At 39.2% G+C, this 24,636-nt stretch overlaps 1 protein-coding gene across 11 annotated transcripts in view; it reads right to left on the bottom strand.

Annotated features, from left to right (window-relative positions):
* The window catches only part of KRCC1 (lysine rich coiled-coil 1), a 47,036-nt gene that overhangs the window by 16,555 nt on the left and 5,845 nt on the right, over positions 1-24,636 (bottom strand). For 9 of the 11 annotated variants that reach the window (XM_030563629.1, XM_030563628.1, XM_030563626.1 and 6 more), the window contains exon 2: positions 3,030-3,136. In XM_030563629.1, the coding sequence (XP_030419489.1) occupies positions 3,030-3,136 (107 nt within the window). Of the gene's footprint in view, positions 1-3,029; positions 3,137-21,681; positions 21,734-24,636 lie in introns of those variants that run through there. The other 2 variants (XM_030563636.1, XM_030563637.1) reach the window with 2 other exon arrangements.

The raw sequence follows: 24,636 nt of genomic DNA, 5'->3' as shown, positions 1-24,636 counted from the left end.
CTAAACAGACCCAATTTTTTCAATCTTCCCTCATAGGTCATGTTTTCTAGACTTTTAATCATTTTTGTTGCTCTTCTCTGGACTGTCTCCAATTTGTCCACATCTCTCCTGAAATGTGGCGCCCAGAAATGGACACAATACTCCAGTTGAGGCCTAACCAGCACGGAGTAGAGTGGAAGAATTATTTCTCTTGTCTTGCTTACAACGCTCCTTCTAATACATCCCAGAATTATATTTGCTTTTTTTGCAACAGTGTTACGCTGTTGATTCATATTTAGCTTACAGTTCACTATGACCCCCAGATCCCTTTCTGCAGTACTCCTTCCTAGGCAGTCATTTCCTATTTTGTATGTGTGCAACTGATTGTTCTTTCTTAAGTGGAGTACTTTGCATTTGTCCTTATTGAATTTCATCCTATTTACTTCAGACCATTTCTCCAGTTTGTCCAGATCATTTTGAATTGTAATTCTATCCTCCAATTCACTTGCAACCCCTCCCAGCATGGTATTGTCCACAAACTTTATAAGTGTACTCTCCATGCCATTATCTAAATCATTGATGAAGATACTGAACAGAACTGGAACCAGAACTGATCCCTGCGGAACCCCACTCGTTATGCCCTTCCAGCATGACTGTGAACCACTGATAACTACTCTTTGGGAGTGGTTTTCCAACCAGTTTTGCACCCACTTTATAGTAGCTCCATCTAGATTGCATTTCCCTAGTTTGTTTATGAGAAGGTCATGAGAGACAGTATCCAAAGCTTTACTAAAGTCAAGATATACCACATCTACCACTTCCCCCCTATCCACAAGGCTTGTTACCCTGTCAAAGAAAGCTATCAGGTTGGTTTGACACGATTTATCTTTGACAAATCCATGCTGACTGTTACTTATCACCTTATTTTCTTCTAGATGCTTGCAAATTGATTGCTTAATTATTTGCTCCATTATCTTTCCAGGTACAGAAGTTAAGTTAATCAATAATGCTAATATGTAGTACTTTTATAGGGGTTTCTGTTCAAGGATCTAAAAGCAATCTTTACAGTCATGAGATAATCCTCACCTTAGTGAAAAAAGCATCCCTTCCATCTCGCTATAACAGATGGGGACAGGACAGGCTGGACAAGCTAAGAAACATACACAAGATCTCAGAGAAAGTCTATTGTACTGAAGACGAGAACCAGGCTCTCACTGCTTCCCACTCTTGTGCCTTAACCACAAGGCCATTCTGCCTCACAATAGGAAGGATCCTACATTTTTCAGTTCCTTTTTAATTCATAGAATCATAGACTTTAAGGTCAGAAGGGACCATTATGATCATCTAGTCTAACCTCCTGCACAACACAGGCCACAGAATCTCACCCACCCTCTCCTGTATCAAACCTATGTCTGAGCCATTGAAGTCCTCAAATCATGGTTTAAAGACTTCAAGGTGCAGAGAATCTTTCAGCAAGTGACCCATGCTGCAGAGGAAGGCAAAACCCCCGCAGGGCCTCTGCCAATCCGCCCTGGAGGAAAATTCCTTCCCGACCCCAAATATGGCGATCAGCTAAACCCTGAGCATGTGGGCAAGACTCACCAGCCAGACACCCAGGAAAGAATTCTCTGTAGTAACTCAGATCCCACCCCATGAAACATCCCATCACAGGCCGTTGGACATATTTACTGCTAATTCTGAGGTGCCATCTCACACCACACCCTATGCTGGTAAAACACAGATTCACATAGGTTCTGGGATATGGTAGTCACCTGCTGGCCAACATGTCATTTGCCTGCTCTGAGCTGATACTATCCAAACGGATGCTATGGCTTCAGAGGGGCAATCCCAGGTTGCCCATGCAATGCCACCAAAGAGAACGAGATGTTGCTACACACAAGTTCAAGGCTGGCTAAAACACTGACTCAGAAAACACTATTAGTATGGAAAACAGCCTTTCCCCCTGTAACGGTGAAGTCATTAGGATATTATCTGCATCCTCAGCTGAGGTCAGATTCAACAAAGAGTATGTCTGCACTGCAAAAAACCAGAACAATGGTGTGTTCTTAGCTCAGGTTAACTATCTGGGTTAAAATAGCAGCGAAGACACAGCAACTCTGTTTTTAACTCAGGTTAGCAGCTCAAGTTCAAAGCCTTTAGGGGAGCTTGAGGTTAAGTTGAGTTGCTAACCCAAGTGAAAAGCTGACATGCCATGTCTTCATTGCTATTTTAACCCAAGTTAGCTAACCTGAGCTAACACACTCCCCCCCCCCCCCCCCGAGAGGACATATCCCAAAAGAGAAAAACTCATGCTGACGCCTGATCCCTATGAGGTGCTGAGTGTCTCTGACTCCAACAGAAGTGAACAAAAGTTAAGGGCACTTGGCCCCTTGCTGGAGCACGTCTTCAGTTTCTACTATAGATAACAAGGCAGTAGACATTCTGAACTTCTTTAACTTGTGAAGATTGAGAGTGAAGAGATAGTATTGCTTTGGCTGAAACTGGAAGAAATGCTAGTGCCTGGGAACCTCTGTACAGACACAGGATCCCACGTAAAGGCAAAGGACACTTTATGACATATAAAGTATTCACCCAAGATATTTATTAGTTCCAAGAATAAAAGCCTTCCGCATGATTTATAGTTCACTGTGTCCTATGTGATCTACTTAGAACATGTGTACAGCCCTTCAGCTGCATTACCTGTAACTGAGCCTGCTAGTCACAGTATGCAACTCTGGTCACCATCCAACCATGATGATGAGTCTTGGATAACTCACCACAAAAAGCCACCAGTGATCCATATGCAATGCAATTGTTATTGAAAAAATATAGATAGCATGGGGCGGGGGAGGAATAGCTCAATGATTTGAGCATTGGCCTGCTAAACCCAGAGTTGTGAGTTCAATCCTTGAGGGGGCCATTTAGGGATCTGGGGCAAAAATCTGTCTGGCTTTGAGTAAGGGGTTGGACTAGATGACCTCCTGAGGTCCCTTTCAACTCTGAGATTCTATGATTATGTAGGAGGATACTGACATATGCTTATGGCTTACCTCATAATGTGAAATTCTTTGTGACTCAAACTGCAGCACAGCCCCACACACTTTACAGAAGGTGTCTGTGAAAAGATCTTTTCTCATTGCCTCATCCAATGTACCACCTAAAATCAAAAGGTTAAAGAAAGGAGCAGTCAGTAACTAGAACGAGAAAGATTTTCATTTCTTTACTTAAGAGACATAAGAACAGCCATACTGGGTCAGATCAAAGGTCCATCCAGCCCAGTATCCTGTCTACCAACAGCGACCAATGCCAGGTGTCCCAGAAGGAGTGAACCTAACAAGTAATGATCAAGTAATCTCTCTCCTGCCATCCATCTCCACCCTCTGACAAACAGAGGCTAGGGAAACCATTCCTTACCCATCCTGGCTAATAGCCATTAATGTACTTATCTAGTTCTCTTTTAAACTCTGTTATAGTCCTAGCCTTCACAACCTCCTCAGGCAAGGAGTTCCACAGGTTGACTGTGCGCTGCATGAAGAACTTCCTTTTATTTGTTTTAAACCTGCTGCCCATTCATTTCATTTGGTGGCCCCTAGTTCTTATATTATGGGAACAACACTTTCTCCACACCACTCATGATTTTATATACCTCTATCATATCCCTCCTTAGTCTCCTCTTTTCCAAGCTGAAAAATCCTAGCCTCTTTAATCTCTCCTCATATGGGACCCATTCCAAACCCCTAATCATTTTAGTTGCCCTTCTCTGAACGTTTTCTAATGCCAGCATATCTTTTTTGAGATGAGAGAACCACACCTGTCTGCGGTATTCAAGATGTGGGTGTACCATGAATTTATATAAGGGCAATAAGATAAGACATATCAGAGGCTGTCGATGTTCACATATTTACATCCAATGCAAGATGATGAAACAAAGGTCCATTCACTGAACTGTGATATATTAAAGCAAGAAATCACAGAGCCTGGTTATGTTTTCAAAGGACTATTGCAAAGCTACCTAAACCATCTCACCCACAAAACTGCGGCTCTAGTGGACTTTCAAGGTATTAGTTATAGAAAACCAGAAGTGTGCCTGGACCTTATAAAAATAAAGAGACAGCAAAGATTCTGCCCAGAGGGCTTAGAGTCCAGTTCAGATGGATTGGAAACAGTCTGAAAGGAAAGGGATGGGAACAGGCCCTTAAATAGGACTGAAGTAGTACAAAGGTCCTTTGCTAGCCCTCTGCACAGGGATGAATTTCAGTGTGGGAAGGCTGGGCAAAAGAAGTGCATTTTGAAGGAGATTTGAAGGATGATGAGGAAATGGCTAGACACATGAAAAGAGGAAAGCAGCGAGGCCTTGTCAAGAAAAGTTGCACTAGTTTACCTTAAACTGGTTTTTAAACTGATTTAGTTAAACTGGGGCAAACCCCTCTGTGAATATTTTTTTTTAGGTTTCCAAGTGGTTGGTTCTGGTTTAGTTTAACCCTTGTTGACTTGAGGTGGCCTACAATTGGAAGTAAATTTGGATCAGGTCTGGTGTGAATTTAAAGCACAGTAGCTGTTCCATGTGTGGACACTCTTGTTCCAGAGAATCTTATTCCCATTTAGCTTAATCCAAGGTTGACCGTCTTGAAATTCACACTTAATCCAAATTAATTTTCAAGTGTAGATAAATTCTTAAACTAAACCAAAAAAAAGCCACTCTTAAAATGAAGTAAGAGTGTCCACACATAAGGGTGTGCATTGGTTTAAATAAATGGGCTCAAATTCACACCTCTGTTTAAACCCTTCTTGTGTCAACAAGCCCTTAAAGGGGAGCATGGAAGTGGATATAACAAGTGCAGTTAGGAGGGATGTTTGGGAAGAAGAGAGGAGGAAATACAACCAGGCACTGAATTGACAGGGCCTTGAAGATCCCAGTGAGGAGACTGAAGCAAAGAACAAGAGGAAGTTTTAATGTCTCCATTAAGGGATGCTCTCATAAAGGTAGTAGGTGGAAACGGCCCTTGGGGATTGGAGTCACCAGTGGAACGGCAGCTGCCATTCAGCAACAGGAAAGGAACATCCGGGGGAGCATGAGAAAAAAATGTACCAGATAATATGTCTAGGAGCACACGGGATGAAAAGGACCATGTGGGTAGCCAGATGGTCTGTATGACCACAAATGCTAGAGGAGGTGTCAGGTCTATGAGATGCTCTCTGTTAGGTGGTGGCCCACACTATGAAAGTTTGAGATCCCCTGGCTATGAAAGTTTTATTGCTCTGAATGATATTCCCTCTGCTAATGCTAGGGAGAACAGTCATCAGCTTATCTGTGCATACAAAATACCCGTTATAAAAGAGTGGTTTTAGACATATTCAAACACTTCTCTTAATCAAGCATGCATTTAAGTACAAGCAGTACAACGTAGGAATGAACTGACAGAGCTGCAGTCATCTCCCTGAAAAGGGACACCAATTTGTGGCTCCTACAGAATGGAAGCCTGAAACATGGGACTATAAAACCACTTTGCATGTTGCTTTTATATCAGTTTAACAATCCAAAGAAAAGCTTCTACCACAAAGTCTTGATGCACTCGTACAATGTGGGGATTTGCCGACGCACAAACCTTTATTATTGTATCTACGCACATATACAGCCCTGACTTGCACACAACTACTGGTTGATCTATAACTGCAATTCATGGGCAAAGACCTTGAAAAATGTGGCCCTTACAGTCTCTTGGGTTGGGTTCCCAGAATGACTATGTGACAAATGTTGCTTTTCAGCAAGATGTCCACCACCAGTCATTGGCTCACAAATATTATTTCCAAGTACAAACTTTATTTTCAAACACTTTTCATGAGTTACATTGGCCAGATGCTTAATTCTAATCATGTTTTTCATTTCTCTAGCACTACCCACTGTAAAACACTCAGAGATTCATGATGTATTTAGTCTCATCCCTGTCAAATGGAGAGAGTAAAATGACTTGCTCCGAGCCACACAAGAAGTGCAACTCAGAGCTGGGAAGAGAGCCAAGATTTCATGATTCTCAGCTCTGTGCTTTAGTACAAGCCTACCTAAGTTTCCGAAAGTTACAAACTTTCAACAAAATTGGATCAGTTTGCCTAAAGGAAGGCCCCTTATCCTGCGTAATTAGCAAGAGCACTGAACAGTAAAGGGACGTCTACACTGGGGAAATATATATGGAGAACTCTTTTTTAAAAAACTGAATTGGAATGTAAGGGAATACACATGATATTTCCATGGCCAATGGCTGCCTTATTTGCCGTTAGAAAACGTTTGCAACATTTCTTGTTTTGAACAGGGAAACTTGGACAATCTTTCCTGACCCGCTCAAGAACATTAATGGTAAATATGGTCTCATGACTATAGATTCACATTGCACAGATTTCTTAGCAGAGAAAAAAGATATGCCAAAATGTGCTGTTAAATATTTCTATAGCACACCTATGAATCTTGACATGGAGTGCGAAAGGAAAAGAAATGTTGTAGTGTTAGCAGCAGGGAATATGGATCTGGTGGTTTCACGGAACAGAGTTGAAACAATTAACTGGATGCCATAAAGTTATGTTTTACTATCGTACACCTACAAAAAGCAAATACTGATCTGATATTTGGTTTTATAAGGAATAGCAGGTCTCCTGAGCTTCTAGTCCAACAAGAAGTACTATTAATACGCAGTCGCTTCTTAAAGATATGTGTTTAGATTCTCAAGAGAGTGCAGGGGATTAGGACACAAATTTTCCACAAGTTTTAATGGAAAATTTAAATCCCTCAGGCTGCCTTGAAAATCTTAACCATAGTACTTGAACTGTGCATTGCCTGAACTGCACAGACATTGGTTTACAGCGGGCATTTTTTATTTCTTGTCAATGCAATTTGAGGTGGGGTCTGTGTAAAAAGTAGAATTTTGTTACCATAGGTTCTCTTATTCTAGATTCTTCTATCATTTCAAAGCATACTGACTACATAAAAAAGTCAGACTCTATGTGCTATCATTAGTATAGTAAGAGCACCTAAAAAATACTGTAATCAAAATTTTCTAAAATGAATGCTGAAGTTCCCATATCCGAGAATAAATGGCCTGTTTTTCCAAGAGCGCTGGGTGCTCAGCAGCTCCAATTGATTTCAGTGGGATAAAAAAACATCAAAATATAAATGTAGGACTTCTGCTTGAGTTCTAAACTTCAATCCAGAATTTATAAGCAATTCAGCTATCTTGTAAAAGTTTGAACGAGTATATCAAACTCAATATATCTGTTAGATTTTTATGGTAGTGCCTACGGTCATGGTATCTAAGTGCTGCACAAAATTAATGGACATTATTACATGACACTAAAATGGCTTCTCTCTCTCCATCCTTCTGGGAGCATAAGATGACAGCCACCCTTACCAAAGACTGGGGATCAATACGGTTTGATTTTTTTTAATGTGCAAAAGACTGTATCATAGTCATGTTTCACGAAATTGGAGTTTGAATTATTGGTATTTTTCCATTTATAATTTCTATGGCTCTGCTTATTCCTAGATTACGCTTTTCAGCTAAACACAGAAGTTTATGATTTTTAAGCTTCTCAGTCCTAAAAATAATCACATGGAAGCCCGGTTTACACCTAAAATTTAGGTTGACCTAGCTACGTCATTCAAGGGTGTGAAAAATTCATACCCCTGTGCAATGTAGTTAAGTCGGCCTAAGCCATGGTATAGACACAGTTAGGTTGACAGAAAAATTCTTCCATCAGCTTAGCTACCTTCTGTCACAAGGGTGGATTATCTACATCGATGGAAAGACTATAGCTGTGCTGCTGTTGTGTAGACATAACCTAAGGGTCACCTGAGAAAAGGAACTGCTTATCAGGTACACTGTGTTCTTTCCCCTTCTGGTGCTGGCAAACAGCTAACACCTGTTGGCTGGCTACTCTCTCTGTCAACCAACTTTAACTTTACATTATAAGCACTCTGGGGAACAGCAGATGAACATTTCCCTCTGGTGACTGCCAAGAAGTGTTACACTATAAATGGCATTCTTAAAACACATGTACTTTTTTTAAAAAAATCAGAGAATGAAGGGAGTGCTGCAAATCAAAGTCAGCACTGAGACAGGTCCATTTGCAGTCCTTATCTCACAGATAAGAACAAAAAAAATTAAAGGTGGAAGAGGGCTATAAATTGATCTAGTTCATTTCCCTTTCAGAGCAGGTTGGTGGTCAATACAATTTACTGATGCTTCTTGCTAGTCACCCTACCACCCAGCTGTACGCACACAAGCAATGATGTACTATTACGTGTTGTTAATTTCACGCTGCTATTAAAATGTTGCAAAGGGAAACTGACTAATTCTACTCAGTTTTATTTTGTTGCAGTGTCAAACTGAGTCAAACTTCTAAAAGGACACAGACTAGGCCTAGTCAGCTTCCCCTCTTCATTAAACTTAGATATTGTTTCAAGTTAAAAATAACTAGGACATAGGAATTGCCACACCAGATCAGACTACAGAGGGGTCGCTGTGTTAGTCTGTATCAGCAAAAATGAGGAGTCCTTGTGGCACCTTAGAGACTAACAAATGTATTTGGGCATAAGCTTTCGTGGGCTAGAACCCACTTCACCAGCAGCATGGAGTGGAAAATAAAAGAGCAGGTATAAATACATGAAAAGATGGGAGTTGCCTTATCAAGAGTGAGGTCAGTCTAACGAGACAGTTCAATTAACAGTAAAACTTGAATTAATTTGCAAACTAGACACCATCAAATTAGGCCTGTATAAAGACTGGGAGTGGTTGGATCATTACAAAACCTAAACCTAATTTCCTCCATACTAATTTTCCCCTACTGCTACTCACACCTTCTTGTCAACTGTTTGAAATGGGCCACTCTCATTACCACTACAAAAGTTATTTTTCCTCTCTTGGTATCCTACTGTTAATTAAATTGTCTCATTAGATTGACCTCACACTTGGTAGGACAACTCCCATTTTTTCATGTATTTATACCTGCTCCTGTATTTTCCACTCCATGCATCTGATGAAGTGGGTTCTAACCCACGAAAGCTTATGCCCAAATAAATTTGTTAGTCTCTAAGGTGCCACAAGGACTCCTTGTTCTTTTGCAGATCAGATGAGTGGTCCATCTATTCTGGTGTCCTGTCTCTCACAGTGGCCAAAACCAGATATTTCACAGGAAGGTGCTAGAAACATTGTAATGGCCAATAGTAAAATAACCTGCAATAGAAGATTTTTTCTAGCTGTCAGTCACGTGTTTATCCCTGAAGCCCGAAGGTTTGCATGTTTCTGGACAAAAAAACCCCCATAAGCCAACGAAGATTAAGAAGCTTTCTATATGGGTAGGTTATACCATAACTGCTCGTTGCAGAGTTTCTTGCATCTTCCTCTAACGTAGCTAGTACAGGCCATTGTCAGAAATAAATATTGGATTAGAGAAACCACTGGTCTAATCTGGCATTGTAATTCCTATGTTTTCTCTTAGAACATTTCTAATCCTTTTCTGAATCCTGCTATGCTCTTGTCCTCAATGATATCTTGTGGTAATGACTTCTTCAGGTTAACTCTGGCTTGCATTAAAAAAAGAAAAAAAAAACTTACCAGTTTAAATGTTGCCTTTCATTTTCAGTGAGTGTCCCCCTGTTCTTGTATTATGCAAAAGAATAAATAGTAGGACGTGATACACCCAGACGATACCATTTTTTATTTTCTATACGTCTATCATGTTACATCTTAGATCCCTCCTTAGTAGTTCCTATCTTTCCAATCTCTCCTTAAAAGTTTCCATACTTTTGATCAATTTTGTCTTTTCTCTTCAGACATCTCCTCCCTCTCCTATTTTAGTTCTATCTTTTCTCTAATAGGGTAAGCAGAATCCAGGTGAGAATACATTGATATAGTGGCATAATGTTCTCTGTATTATTTTCTGTTCTGTTATATGCACATCTTAACATTTGTAGTATTGTCAACCCCAAGTGTCCAAAAAAAAAAAGAGTTGATCTTAAAAAAAAAAATAAAATAAAAATATGAGACTAATGTAAGTATCATGAGATTTTAAACAAATAATAAATTCAGGATTTTTGGGGTTTTGAGCCTTTGGGGTTCATATTCTTCACACCATGATAGCTAGAAACTTTTTTTTTCCAAATGGAAGTTGAGATTTTCAGCTAATAAAATGACAAGGAGGCAAGACTTTTGGAGAGACACTTGATATCATAAGTCTTCTGATACAATCATAAGAACTGGCAACATCCGTTTACTCTTTACTTTTTTGACTGCTGCTGCACAGTAAGCAGAGAATTATATTGAGTTGCCCACAATGACAAATAGGTCTTGTTTTTGACTAGTCATAGCTAATTTAGAACCCAGCAATATACATAGGTAGTTCAAATGATTCTTTCCCATGTACATGACTTTCCATTTGTCAAATTCCCATGATCAGCATTTTGTGTTCTGTTACAAGAAACTGAGTAGCATTAGTCATCATCCCCCTGCAAACTCCTGATATGACATGCATGGCAAAAAGGCAGGAATTTAAAAACAAAACAAGAGGAAATGGGGATATATAGCATGCAAAGTTGCAAGTACTTGTAATGGGATTTTTAAAAATATTATCTATATGGTAAATCTAGGTGAGTAGGTTTTCAAACTAGGCTGGCAAACTGTCATGCTCATTTTGCTAGATAGCTGAACAGTCTGATTGTTTTGTAGAATTAGGCCAATGATTTTTTTTTAACCTAGTTGGCTAAAGATTGGCTCCTAAATAAGCTTTGTCTAGAGAGAAAAGGTTAAGTCTAGGTTCGACTTAGCGGCTATGAGCTTGCTAAGCCTGACAAACTCAGCTGCCTCTCCCCTCCCCCCATACACACTGTAATTGTACAGTAACACTTTTAGCTTAGTAACCTGACCTGCTGAAATTGAGCCAAAGATATTAACATGCATCTATATTAGGAAATGAGTTAGCTAAGCCCAACATAACCATACCCACTTTTCCTAAACCAGACAAGGCTTTTAAGCAGCCTGATTTTCAAAGGTACTGAGCACCTGCATTTCCTACTGAAGTCAGAGCTGTAGATGCTCAGCAAGTCTGGAAAAAAATTGAGCCATTTCCTGGTGCTGAACTTTAGGAACCTAAATCTGAAAGTTTTGGCTTTAAGCATATGAAATATATTTTATCTTTGTGTCAATGCAGATTTTCAAGCAAAATATTTGCCCAGTAGTATGCTCCCACGATCCAATGTGTAACATGATCACGCAACAAAAACATGCAGACCAAAATTCAGGAGTGGATGCAGCTCCACTGAAATCTAATCCAGCCAGTACATCATTAAGGCTCTTCAGGGTGGCCTATGCAATCTTAGTTCAGTTCTTATTGGGCCAGTGTGCACATCACAAAACCAGTGCATCGTCATTCCTTTTGGCATTCCCAGCAGAAATGGCCAGAACTGAATGGGCTGGAGAATGAATTTACCCTCATCTCCTTACAGCAATCCCTAAAGAATGCTACTGACGCACACTGGCGGCAGAGTGGAGAACCATGCCTTGCCACTGCCTATACTGAACCTCTTCTGTGGAGAGTACACAGAGGGCTTCTGTCTCCAAGACAGCACCTTTTATGACCACTAAATGCACTTTAAAAAACACTTTGCATCAGACAGCACCATTAAGGAGAAACATTACAGAGATACTGAATTCAAAGCGGCAGCCCTGCATGATTGTCATTTTAAACTCAATATTTTGTCCATGACCACAAAAACTTTGTGAAGCATTCCAGGGCACGGGCTCAGATCGCTCTGAACTAACGTTGTCATTTAAAGACAATTCTCCCTCACAAAACAGACACATGATTGTTCCCCACAAAGTGATTGGTCCTCATTTATTGGACATTTATATTGCTAATGAGAACATCCAAACTTACATTAGATAGGATGAAAACAACGTGTAGGAGGGATATAAACCCTCCTGCTTTTGGGCACAAGTCAATCAGTAGCTGCCTGGGATTACAAAGAAACTTCCCCTCTGGATAGGTAATTCCATAATGGTCCAGTATAAAGTTTCGTACACATTACTCTGAAGCACTCGCCAATGTTAGAAGCAGGACACTGGGCTAGCCAGACAGTTGGCTTGATCTGGCATGGCACTTCCTATCTGCTCCGTTACTGACTTGTTGTGACCTTGGATAGGTCATTTAAGTTTCTGTCTCTGTTTCACCATCTGTAAAATGGAGAGTGTAATGCTTACTCACCTATCCCTCAAACAGGGTCCGTGAGACTCAGCATTTTGTAAAGTCTACTGAGGTGCTCACAAAGGAAATATAGAAGTGGAAAATATTAATGATCAGCAATATTGGGGAGTATGGGAGTGGGGAGCAAAGTAAAGAAGAGTAAGTTTGTTCCAATCATCATCTTCCTATCCCAGGGTGATATCCTGACCCTGTTGAAATCAATGGGAGTTTTGCCATTGATTTCAATGAGGCTGAAATTTCACTCCATGTGTTTATATATGATATTTAATGAGGAGATTTGGAGATCGTCACAGTCATTACCCAATGTATTCTCAATGTCCTTGGGAAATACAGAGTATTGATTTTGTTCTGATCTTAGTGATATTCTAAGGAGACAAAGCAATAATTCTTGCCTGTGATTTTAGGGCTTACTATATTTGGCCACTACAGAACTCAGCCTATCTCCAATAATGCCCCTTCACAAATGAATCAGAAGTATATCTGCATAACTTCACCGTAACTCCTGAATAGGTAGCTGAACAATCATCTTCTGACACTGCAGTTACAGCTAGTAAGATCAGTTACCATTGCCACTAGAAGTCACAGGATCTGGAGTGCCAGGTTAGAATGACCGTATTTAGGGACTTTAAAAAAAGATGTTTAGATGAGCCTCTTTGGCTAATGCCTGAGAAAAAGTTTTGACTGCATCAATGTATGTGTCCATATGAAGGCAGAGTTAACAATCCAGTGTATGATTTGCAGTCCTACTGACACCAATCAGGATTACAGCCTCTTTGTGCAGGGTGCTGTATAAACATAAGAAACAGTCCTTTTTCCTGTTTAACACACAATGGATGGGTGTACAACACAATGGAAGGGGCATGAAGACAAAGGCGACAGTTACAGAACACAGGACTGCATAAGGTAACTGTAGGTCTACATTCCCACGGGCAGCGAGATTCAGAGTCTGGGTCAACTGACTTGGCCTTGTGCTACAGGGGTAAAAATAGCATTGTAGACATTTGGGCTTGCATTGGAGCCTAGGCTCTGAGACCCACCCACCTTGCTATGTTTCAGAGCCCAGAGCAGCAGCAGGAAGGAAGCTTTCCTTGCTCTTATCCATGCCATACCTGTTCGGTTGATATAGATTACTTCAATTGGGCAATAATTACATAATCCACCTGCTTTGCTGGAGGTGGCGGCTGATGGGAGAAATGAGGGAATAATTGAGAGTTTTGATTCTCTTGCTATATTCAAACAGATTTAGATAGACTGCCCAAACCAACCTAGTGACTGCTTTTGCATTAATCATAAGGAGATCTAAAGCACTAGATGAGTGCCTACTGGTATTGTTTTATATATCAAAATGAATATAGCTGTGTCAAAAAGACCTGCAATTCACACGCAGGAAGAAAAAAAAATCCAAGTGTTAGTTCAATTATGTAAAGATTAATCGTGGATATTTGTGCATTTCAGAAGAACAGCTGAAACTAATCAAATGTTATAAATTCAAACCCAAAGTTCCCCAAATAAGTTATTACAGAGGGTTGGGGTCTGAAAGTAGTGAAAAGAGATGAATCTAGAGATGGAGTCAGAAGAGGCAGAAAGGTAAGAAAGCTGTTCCAGAGAGTGGAAACAGCAGGGGAAAAGCACCCTCCCAAAAAACCAAAGAGTAGGGCAGTGAAGTCAAGCAATCCAGGACCACAGGATCAAGCCAGCTCTTGTTACAATTCACTATTACTGAAAGTTTGCTCTGTATTTCCCTGTTATTCTGGAAGAATTCACAGACCAGATACATTAATAATGCCCTCTGCAAATGTGTCCAGCAGAGAAACAGAACCACAGGAGAATGGAAGGAACAGAACACCTGTCTTCCAACAGTGACCACTTGGCAATGGGCCCCAGAGAACTGGCTAACTGCACATTGCTAACCTTCCTCCATAGTTTCCAGGTGCTACATTATATTAAAGCAACTAAGTTACACTTATTACACTTAATATTTCTGTAATATTACTTATGCATATAATTAGTTGCTGTACTTGCCACAGTGATGGAGTGCAAATGGGAGAGGATGTGGTTTAGGTGACAGGGAACGGGAGAGTTCATGTTCCTAAGGCATATTAAGATGTAACTGTGCTCCACGCTATGAAAAAGTATGAGAACTCTTGAATGAGGACAATTTAATCACACTATCACACCCCATAATACATACTATCCTGAACCTCAGCACTACTTGATTGATCACTGCCTTCGCCATCATGCCCTGCGTGCCATTTATGTACAACTATGTTCCTGAATACACACATTGCTGTGCTTCTAATGTAGATATAACTATAGACACTGCCTATTTACCAGAAATACTTACTGCCCTTTTACATCCTGATTATTGACGTTTACCAGGCATCCGTGTGAATCAGGTGTCAAAATGATTCCTTTTCACTCAGGGTTCAGGTTATTGTATTTGGCCAAAACACCCACAGACAACTACAACACCTTTCCCTCTTATGCCCAGTTATGGGAAAAGACTTGCACCAATAGTGTAATAATGGCAGATATGGGTATGTTAACGCTAATCACAAGGAAGGGCTCTTAAAGATTGACATACAACAATCGTGCTGTGATGACTCCGGAGAAACAGTGCTGCCATGGCTCAATTAATATATATTCCCAGGCTCAGAATTCTGGCATGCAAGTCAGTTATTTATTACTCTGAAAAATGCATCACTACATTAATAAGGAGAACCCATAGGAAGCACAACAGGGTTTGGTCCAAAGGCAAAGTTTGCAGTGAAGTGAGTTTAACTGGATCTTATTGGGGCCAGCTGTAAAGTATGTTGCTTTGAAGCATATATTCTATGGTCAGTTTATATTCTGAAAACTTTTAAGCACTTGTTGAGAATGCTAACAAACAGTGCCTGTTACAATGTAAACTCCTGGTACTGAGACCAGAATAAATGTGGACCATAAACAACTCATTTCACACAGAGCTCTGAACAGTACTCAACTGAAGAGATTTTTGTCCATTCTGACCATGGTTTGAACTATGATCTGGAGGTTAAATGCTCCAGATCCCATTACCAATCACACCATCCAAATTACTACCATGACTACTAACTGTATTAATAATGGATTACTAAACGTTTATATAAACATCAGTATAAGGTAGTGGGTAGAGTTTAAATATAAATTTTGGTGTATTAATGCTGTTCTGTGCATTAGTGACAACAGGATAAAAGCAAGACATTTCACATCAGAGTGTGATGTACTATACGATATGCAATACCTATGCAAAAGAGGGCATAATAGGGTAAATTAAACCAGAACTCAGTTGTATTTAAAAAGGAGAAACAATTGTCCTGTGGTTAAAGCACAGGACTTTCATCAGGACACCCTGGTTCTAGTCTCAGCTCCATGACAAGCTTGTCACCTTGGGTAAGTCACCTTTATTTTGGGCAAAGCTTTTTGAACAGCAACTAATTTTTTATCTAAATTCATACTATATTTAGGTGCTAAGTGTATGAGCAGTGCTGGACATATTTCCCTGTTTTAGATATGTGGCCCACTGAGTTTAAAAGTTCCAGCTTAGGATACTTCTTGTTGATTCAAGTGCCTCTGCTTGTATCAAACTGGAGCATTGCATGATGGGACTTGTAGTGCCATAGGCCATATTAACAATGAGGATGGCTACAATCTGCTATATTTCATGCCAATAAGTCTGCTAATGTGGTCATCATTTGTACGAGACATCTCTTAATCAATTAAAATAGTCTTGAATTTTTGCTAGCAAAGGGATATTCCCAGGACAGAAGGTACAAAGTCAATAAAGTTTTTACTTGATGCAGAGTTAGGGATAATTGATAGTGAATGGCAGCTGAGGGACCATTAAGCAAATTTACAAGGGTGGAGTTCGCAAAGAAAAGAATTGAGCAATGGGGAAAAAAACCACACACACTCTTCTTAATACCACTTCCCAAGGACTGTAATCTTGAAAGAAAGTCATTCTCTTTGTATCTACTGGACAAAACTCCATCCCCTAACTCAGTGCTCATCTGCTCTCTGGTGCAGAATGTGTCTATATTACCTTGGATTCTACTGTTTCTCTTTATTTGCATTTAGGATCTTACCTTCTGAGCCCAACTCAGAGACAGAAGTCTAATAATCTAAACCCAGGAGTGGGACACAAAATATTCACATTCTAAACTTACTCTGAGCCAAATCTTATGTTTTGATAATCATTACAGAGATGCTGAAAAATTACTAACATATTACTATAGCATTTTGGAAGCTTTTTGAAGATTCCTTTTACAGCAAAAACAGACTTCCCAAACACTTTAGCTATGCTTACATCAGTGATTGTTCTCTGATCCTTATAAAGGTAACTGCACATCCATGTCCCAGATGAGCTTGGATTTAAGAAATATGACTATATGAAAGATCTACTATATTTATTGATATGTTATTCTTATGCTTTACCATATTAAAGACCAGAATAAATGTAATTTATTTGTATGCCAAAATTCTAAGCATTGTTCTTTATTAAAAGGCATTCACTATGAAAGTCTTTAAATAACAATTCATCTCCTAATGTTTATTTTATCTTTATAGAAAGCCCATTTCTACAGCAAGCAACGATCCATTATTTCCCACTTGAACCCATTATCTTAGTTTGGAGTAGTATAATTTTTAACCACAGCTAAGTTTTGTATCACAAACAAATTATCATGTGAGAAACAAATTCAGATGAAGAGGAGAAACCCAATTGTACTTGAACAGATACATACTCAAATAAACCAGTCATTCTTGGGAGCAGTAGCTCTTGTACATACACCAGCAGCACTGGGTCCAAAGCTGTCAACCAGGTACACTAGTTAACGGCAGACAATCAGCCAGCAGACCAAATAACACTTTTTGGGGGAATCTGCATAAGAAGTGTCTTCATTTTTCACAATGATCAGTTAAAAGCAAAAAAGAAGACGACATTTTCTACCTGATTGTAATACCAAGTACAGTATTGGGCCCAAATATCATTGGCACTTCTTTATAAGCCTATCAACATATTTTTATCATTTAAATTTGCCTTTACTTTTCCGCTGTCTGAAAATAACATTCTTAAGTTGTAAAATAAACATCTTTGTTCTTTTCTACTTAGTAAGCAAATATCCTGTTATGACTGCTTGAAATAAACAACCATTTACTTCCTTGTTCTATTTTTATTCATGTCCTTAAACTGCCCCCGTAGATTCAACATGAGCAGTGCAGGAGTCCGTAACTGCTTGAAAGCCAAAACTGGCAATACAAAGCAGCTCTGGTGTAGATCCTCGGGGATTATAACAATTTAAAGGCAACTTAAGCCACTTGACTGTAGCCGTTTGAGAGCATTTAGAAAGAATGCAGAAGACTCTACTTTTTGATCCACTTTATATTATCCTTTAATCTGACTACTAATGATGAGAAGTCGTGGGATCATAATGGAGAACATCAATTACTACACCTCTACCTCAATATAACGCTGTCCTCGGGAGCCAAAAAAATCTTACTGTCTTATAGGTGAAACTGCATTATATCGAACTTGCTTTGATCTGCTGGAGTGCACACCACCGCTCCCCCTGGAGCGCTGCTTTACCACATTATATCCAAATTCTTGTTATATTGGGTCGCGTTATATTGGGGTAGAGGTGTACCAGAATGGAGACACTCGATGAGGGTGAGAATGCAAAATCCAAAAGAAGAGGAATTCACACTAATGTACTCAGACTCAGCATTCATATATTGCTTTTCATCTACAGCACTCCCAATGCTTTTTGATTTAGCATTATCATCACCCCTATAATATGGGGAGTGTAAGAGGTGCTTAAATTGGGCATCTCCACCACTTCCCCAAATGGACAGTTTTGAAAACCCAAATGTACTGTTTTGAAAGTTTGGGCCCAGCTGAATAGCCTGCTGCAGACTCACTGTCCAGCAACAGAGTTAAGAGACAAGGATTCAATTCCTGACACTCTGTTCTCAGCTACCCCACTGTAGGAGTATGCTTTGGTGCTTTTGTTTTTAGCCTTGTAACTATCTGTCTGTTCCTCCTTTGGCACAGTGCTTTGATACAGCAATTAAAGCAGTGACATATGCAGGTGCTCAAAAAAGCACTTTATGAAATATTACTGTACTAATTTATTTTTGCTACATGCTAAAAGTTCTCAGACATTTCCCTTAACTCTGTCCTAACAAAAGTGTAGGGACAGATATTGGAGGCTAAGATTTAGAGAAAACTTTTGGAGATCCCCATGAAAATTCTGATTATGTCATTTAATAAGCATCTTCAAGATGTTTTTAAAATTTCTCTTTGCACGCGGTCTATTTCCATTTCCCTTCAGGCTATGTCTACACTACATGGTAAGAGGTCCTATGCTATGCAACTCCAGCTACATTATTCACATAGCTGGAGTTGACATACCTTAAGGTCGAGACATCGTGGGATCTACGCTGAAGGGGGTTGACGGGAGAAAATCTCCCATCGACTTACCTTACTCTTCTCGTTGGGGGTAGAGTACAGGGGTCAACTGGAAAGCGACGTGCAGTTGATTTGGTGGGTCTTTACTAGACCCGCTAAATCGACCGCCGGGGGATTGACCGCAGAGCATTGATCCCCACAGTAGAATAGACCTGTCCTCAGTCTTCAACCTCTAAGAAGCGTAAGATTAAAGGTGGTAGGAGAGTATGTTGTTGAAACATTAGAAAAGTTACACTGTAAACATGCTATAGTTTTGTGCAGAAACTTTTTGATCAGAGTGTGAAGGAAAAGGAACCTCACTATCTGAAACTTAACATATTTCAATTTTCTTAAATAATGTAGGAAAGGAAGTGTGCTCAACCTCACTATTTCTAACAGCTCTTCTTCCCTGATTCTCAAGGATAACTTGCAAGAGTACAGAAATCTAGAAGAGTGCAAAGAAAAACCTTGTGCCAAATACAGCCCTTAGGCAAGAGGGGGCAATGGGGTTTCAGTCTGATGGCACCAATAAAACACGGTAAAATCAATTTCTGCTCTCAAATACCACAGAGACATGTATAGTATTAAAAGTCAGGACTACAACTTTAACATACATACGCGTTGATTTCAACAAATATGTAGAGCACATGTTGACCCCAAAAGTGATTTTCTTATTTCACAAGCATTTTTACATGATTTTCTATTTGCTGCCTCACAGTAACTGCAAGAAGGAAAGGCAGAAGTTCTATTGTAGGAAATACTGGAAAATAAACTCTGTTGTAATCAGTCTCGTTCTTGGTAATTGTTTTTGGTAGGCAAAAGGGAAAGCAGTCTCAACCATATATAAAAACAGGTTCAATAGAAATGTTAGAAAAATCAAATTATGTTTTAACACCTTTCATCCCAAACTACAGGCATACACTACAGAAATACAGCCACCGCTGGGATGCAGTGGAGCAGCCAAACTTGCACACAAGCCACTGCGCAGCTGGTTAAAAGGGAACTCTTAAAGGCACATCAGGATAAATGCCTCATTCCTGTGAAAAGTGCCAAAGGTTTATTTTATTTATTTTTAAACAATGGAGAGCAGAGAGGACCTCAATTTTTTAAGGTGACCAATTTGAAAGATGGCTGCAAGCTCAAGCGTGGAGTCAAAGAGAAAACTGTACCTCAGAGACAAGACAAAGCAGAACTAGATAGACATGGGCTTCAGCAGCTGGCTGATGAAAGGATGTGCTTCCATGAGAAAAATTTGAAACTTAACATATTTCAATTTTCTTAAATAACGTAGTCAATGAAAGTTTTTCAAAACCCAAGAGATTATAAAAAAGTGGAATGTTACAACTGTACTTTGTTGTTCTTCTCTGGACCCTCTCTAATTTCTCCACATCTTTCTTGAAATGTGGTGCCCAGAACAGGACACAATACTCCAGTTGAGGCCTAACAAACGCAGAGCAGAGCGGAAGAATGACTTCTCATGTCTTGCTCACATCTGTTAATGCATCCCAGAATCATGTTTTTTTTTTTTTTTAACAACAGCACCACACTGTTGACTCATATTTAGCTTGTGGTCCACTATAACCCCTAGATCCCTTTCTGCCATACTCCTTCCTAGACAGTCTCTTCCCATTCTGTATGTGTGAAACTGATTGTTCCTTCCTAAGTGGAGCACTTGGCATTTGTCTTTATTAATCTTCATCCTGTTTACCTCAGACCATTTCTCCAATTTGTCGAGATCATTTTGAATTATTGCCCTATCCTCCAAAGCAGTTGCAATCCCTCCCAGTTTGGTATCATCTCCAAATTTAATAAGCTTACTTTCTATGACAACATCTAAGTGATGAAGTTATTGAACAGAGCCGGTCCCAAAACAGACCCCTGGGAAGCCAACTTGTTACACCTTTCCAGCAGGATTGGAAACCATTAATAACTACTCTTCAAGTACAGCTGTCCAGCCAGTTATGCACCCACCTTATAGTAGCCCCATCTAAGATGTATTTGCCTGGTTTATTGATAAGAATATCATGCGAGACCATATCAAATGCCTTACTAAAGTCTAGGTATACCACATCCACCGCTTCTCCCTTATCCACAAGACTTGTTATCCTATCAAAGAAAGCTATCAGATTAGTTTGACATGATTTGGTCTTTACAAATCCATGCTATTCCCTATCACCTTAACACCTTCCAAGTGTTTGCAGATGATTTCCTTAATTACTTGCACCATTATCTTCCCTGGCACAGAAGTTAAACTAACTGGTCTGTAGTTTCCATTGGGTTGTTTTTATTTCTCTTTTTATAGATGGGCACAATATTTGCCCGTTTCCAGTCTTCTGGAATTTCTTCTGTCTCCCATGATTTTCCAGAGATAATAGCTAGCTCCTTGACTTCAATAGAAGCAGAATTAGGCCAATGCAGAGTGCTTCTGAAAAAATCCCATTCTATATTTTCAAAGTGAACCACAAAGAAATCTTTTGTGGTAGTTGCCTAGATAGGATGGTGCACAAAATTACACAAACACTTTTGCATATGCTTGATTCCCAGGCATAGTCTTATTGACTTCAGTGGGACTACATGTGCAAGTTAAGTACAAGCATTTGCAGGTTAAGGGTAAAAAAACTGCTATATACTGATAAAACAAGAGTTCAGTGGGGATTGTTAGAACTGGTGCTGGCCAAGCCAGATCATAATATGGTTTGGTCTTGACTGCACAAACCCTGTTATAGCTCGTTGTGGCTGAAGCGAACAGGTCTTAGGCCCACCTTAATATACAGTGCAATGATAAGGTATTATACTTGACTTAACATATAAAGGACAAGCTTTTGGCACAACTTGTCCTAAGCCTCTTCTCCCTCAAACCCACCTCTGAAATGTTTCTAAGTGATGCACTACTTAGACACAAAAAGTTCAATATTAGATTTTAAAGAAAATTAAGATGAAAGCCCAGTATATCAGCCGTTGTCATGCCCCAAAATGAAGGAGTCTACTCTTACCCATGAAGTTATTCTGACTGACATCTGCCATTTCCATCTCTCTTCCTCTATTTTCCTTAGTCTCATCATTTCAATCCATGTTTTGTTTCCATTTCTTTGACTCTTGCACACACTGTTCCAAGTCACAGTGAGCTCTGCTTATTATATTCTATCAAACCAATGACATCCTGATCAGTGCATTACAGCTGAAGCAAATTGAAACTAACAAGATTTTTTTAAAAAAGTTGGCACAGCAATGAAATGTCTAGGTCTTGTCAGCGTCAAGTCACTTTCACTGTAATACACTGCTCAGGATTGCAGGAATCACACACTGTCTTTTGGATATCTGGCTGGAAAGGAATTATGCATTGTTTCTGGTAAATGGGACATACAGCATGGTTTGACCCGAGCTAGAATTAACAACTTTTTAAAGGAACAATGAACTCTAAATGCTATACCCTAGCATCGTACATGAGGCTGCCCAAAGCAGGTTTAAAGAATCAACAGCACAAATCAGTTTTTAAAAAACTGCAGGATAATAGACCATGTTACTTCTCTTGCTGAAAGTGTCACTTTATTTTCTTTGGATGGCAGAACCATTTTGTTTTGTGGTTCTCTTATCCTAAGAAGGTATGATAACACTAAAAAAGAAACATGGAGTATCTCCTGTTGCTATCAAACATTCAACAATGATGAAAGTCGATGTGCATGTTTTTAGATATAGTTTTCTGCTTTTCTGGCATGTAAGAATTCCGATAAGATGATTGATATTGTATTCACTAGCATTTGAAATAATATTTCTAAAGGACTTGACTTAGTTCTCATTTTATGTCCATGTTTTGGTGGGAGGAGGAAAGATGAAATGCTCAGAGCAAAGACATGAATATACTGACTTAAGTCACCCATTGTCTCTCTGTAGAGGGGTCAGGGCTGTGATCCCAGAAAAGGTAAGTTGTTAAGAGCTCAAAATGTTTTAAGTAGCAACAAGAGTATGAGCTCAAACCATTAAAATGCCATGAAAGACCTCAGGCGTAGGGTGTGGAAGGACAGATGCCAGAATAGGTCCCCAAAGCTAAAAACTGCTGTTAATTAAAAAAATTATATATATAAAGAACCCTTTTCCTATACAAATAAATTGTGTCATCATAAGTGACATTCATACCTACAGTTGTATAAGTATACTTTGACACGGCTATTAATTAGGTCTGTTTATTAATCACAGTTAACTCATGCGATTGTCACAAAAAATTAATTGCAATTAATCACAATCAATCTCAGTTTTAATTACACAGTTAAGCAATAGAATGCCAATTGAAATATATTGAATATTTTGGATGTCTTTTGACATTTTTATATACATTGTATTGTGTTGTGATTGAAATCAAACTGTATATTATTTTTTATTCTAAATATTTGCACTGTAAAAATGATAAAAAATTAGTATTTTTCAATATATCTCATACAAGTTCTGTAGTGCAATCTCTGTCTTGAAAATGCAATTTAGAAATGTAATTTTGTTATGTAACTCCATTCAAAAACAAAACAATGCAAAACTTCAGCACCTACAAGTCCAGTCCTATGTTTTGGTCAGCCAATTGCCAAGAGAAACAATTTTGTTCACATTTACAGGCAATAATGCCTCCCTCTTCTTATTTATGTCATCAGAAAGTGAGAACAGGCATTTGCATGGCATTTTTGTAGCTGGCATTGCAAGGTATTTACATGCCAGATATGCTAAACAGTCATATGCCCCTTCATGCTTCGGTCACCATTCCAGAGGACATGCTTCCACGCTGATGATGCTGGTTAAAAAAACAATGCGTTAATTAAATTTGTGATTGAACTCCTTGGGGGGGAGAATTGTATGTCTCCTGCTCTGTTTTACCTGTATTCTGCCATATATTTCATGTTATAGCAGTCTCAGCTGAGGACCCAGCACGTTGTTCATTTTAAGGACACTTTTACTGAAGATCTGACAAAACACAAAGAAGGGACTAATCTGAGATTTCTAAAGATAGCTACAGCAGTGGACCCAAGGTTTAAGAATCCAAAGTGCCTTACAAAATCTGAGAGGGACAAGGTGTGGAGCATGCTTTCAGAAGTCTTATAAGAGCAACACTCTGATGCGGAAACTACAGAACGCGAACCACCAAAAAAGAAAATCAACTTTCTGCTGGTGGCATCTGACTCAGGTAATGAAAATTAAAGTGCGTCAATCTGCTGTGTTTTGAATTGTTATTGAGAGAACTCGTCATCAGCATGGACGCATGTCCCCTGGAATGGTGGTTGAAGCATGAAGGGACATATGAATCTTTAGTGCATCCGTCACGTAAATCTCTTGCGACGCTGGCTACAACAGTGCCATGTGAACACCTGTTCTCACTTTCAGGTGACATTGTAAACAAGAAGCAAGCAGCATTATCTCCTACAAAAGTAAACAAAAACTTGTTTGTCTGAGTGATTGGCTGAACAAGAAATAGAACTGAGTGGACTTGCAGGCTCTAAAATTTAACACAGTTTTATTTTGAATGCAGTTTTTTAGTACATGATTCTATATTTGTAAGTTCAACTTTCATGATAAAGAGATTGCACTACAGTATTTGTATTAGGTGAACTGAAATATACTATCTCTTGTTTTTTTGCAGTGCAAATATTTGTAATAAAAAATATGAAGTGAGCACCGTACTTTGTATTCTGTTATAATTAAAATCAATATATTTGAACATGTAGAAAACACCCAAAATATTTAAATAAATGGTATTCTATTATTAACAGTACAATTATTTTTTTTAATCACTTGACAACCCTACTATTAACATTCTCCCTTTAGGCTAGTTCATGTCCAAACACATGGCTAGCAGCCCCTACTATTTATGCTGACAAGAACAGATAGTTATCATGAATCTAGTTTTCACTGTTACCCATACCAGCTAACAGAGATATTTTAATGGTGTGAGAATGTATTGTTTGCAAAAT

Source organism: Gopherus evgoodei, chromosome 5, assembly GCF_007399415.2.
Source record: "Gopherus evgoodei ecotype Sinaloan lineage chromosome 5, rGopEvg1_v1.p, whole genome shotgun sequence".
Classification (NCBI taxonomy): domain Eukaryota; kingdom Metazoa; phylum Chordata; order Testudines; family Testudinidae; genus Gopherus; species Gopherus evgoodei.
Note: the sequence above shows the minus strand (reverse complement) of the source record. Positions and strands in the feature narration are given on the sequence as shown.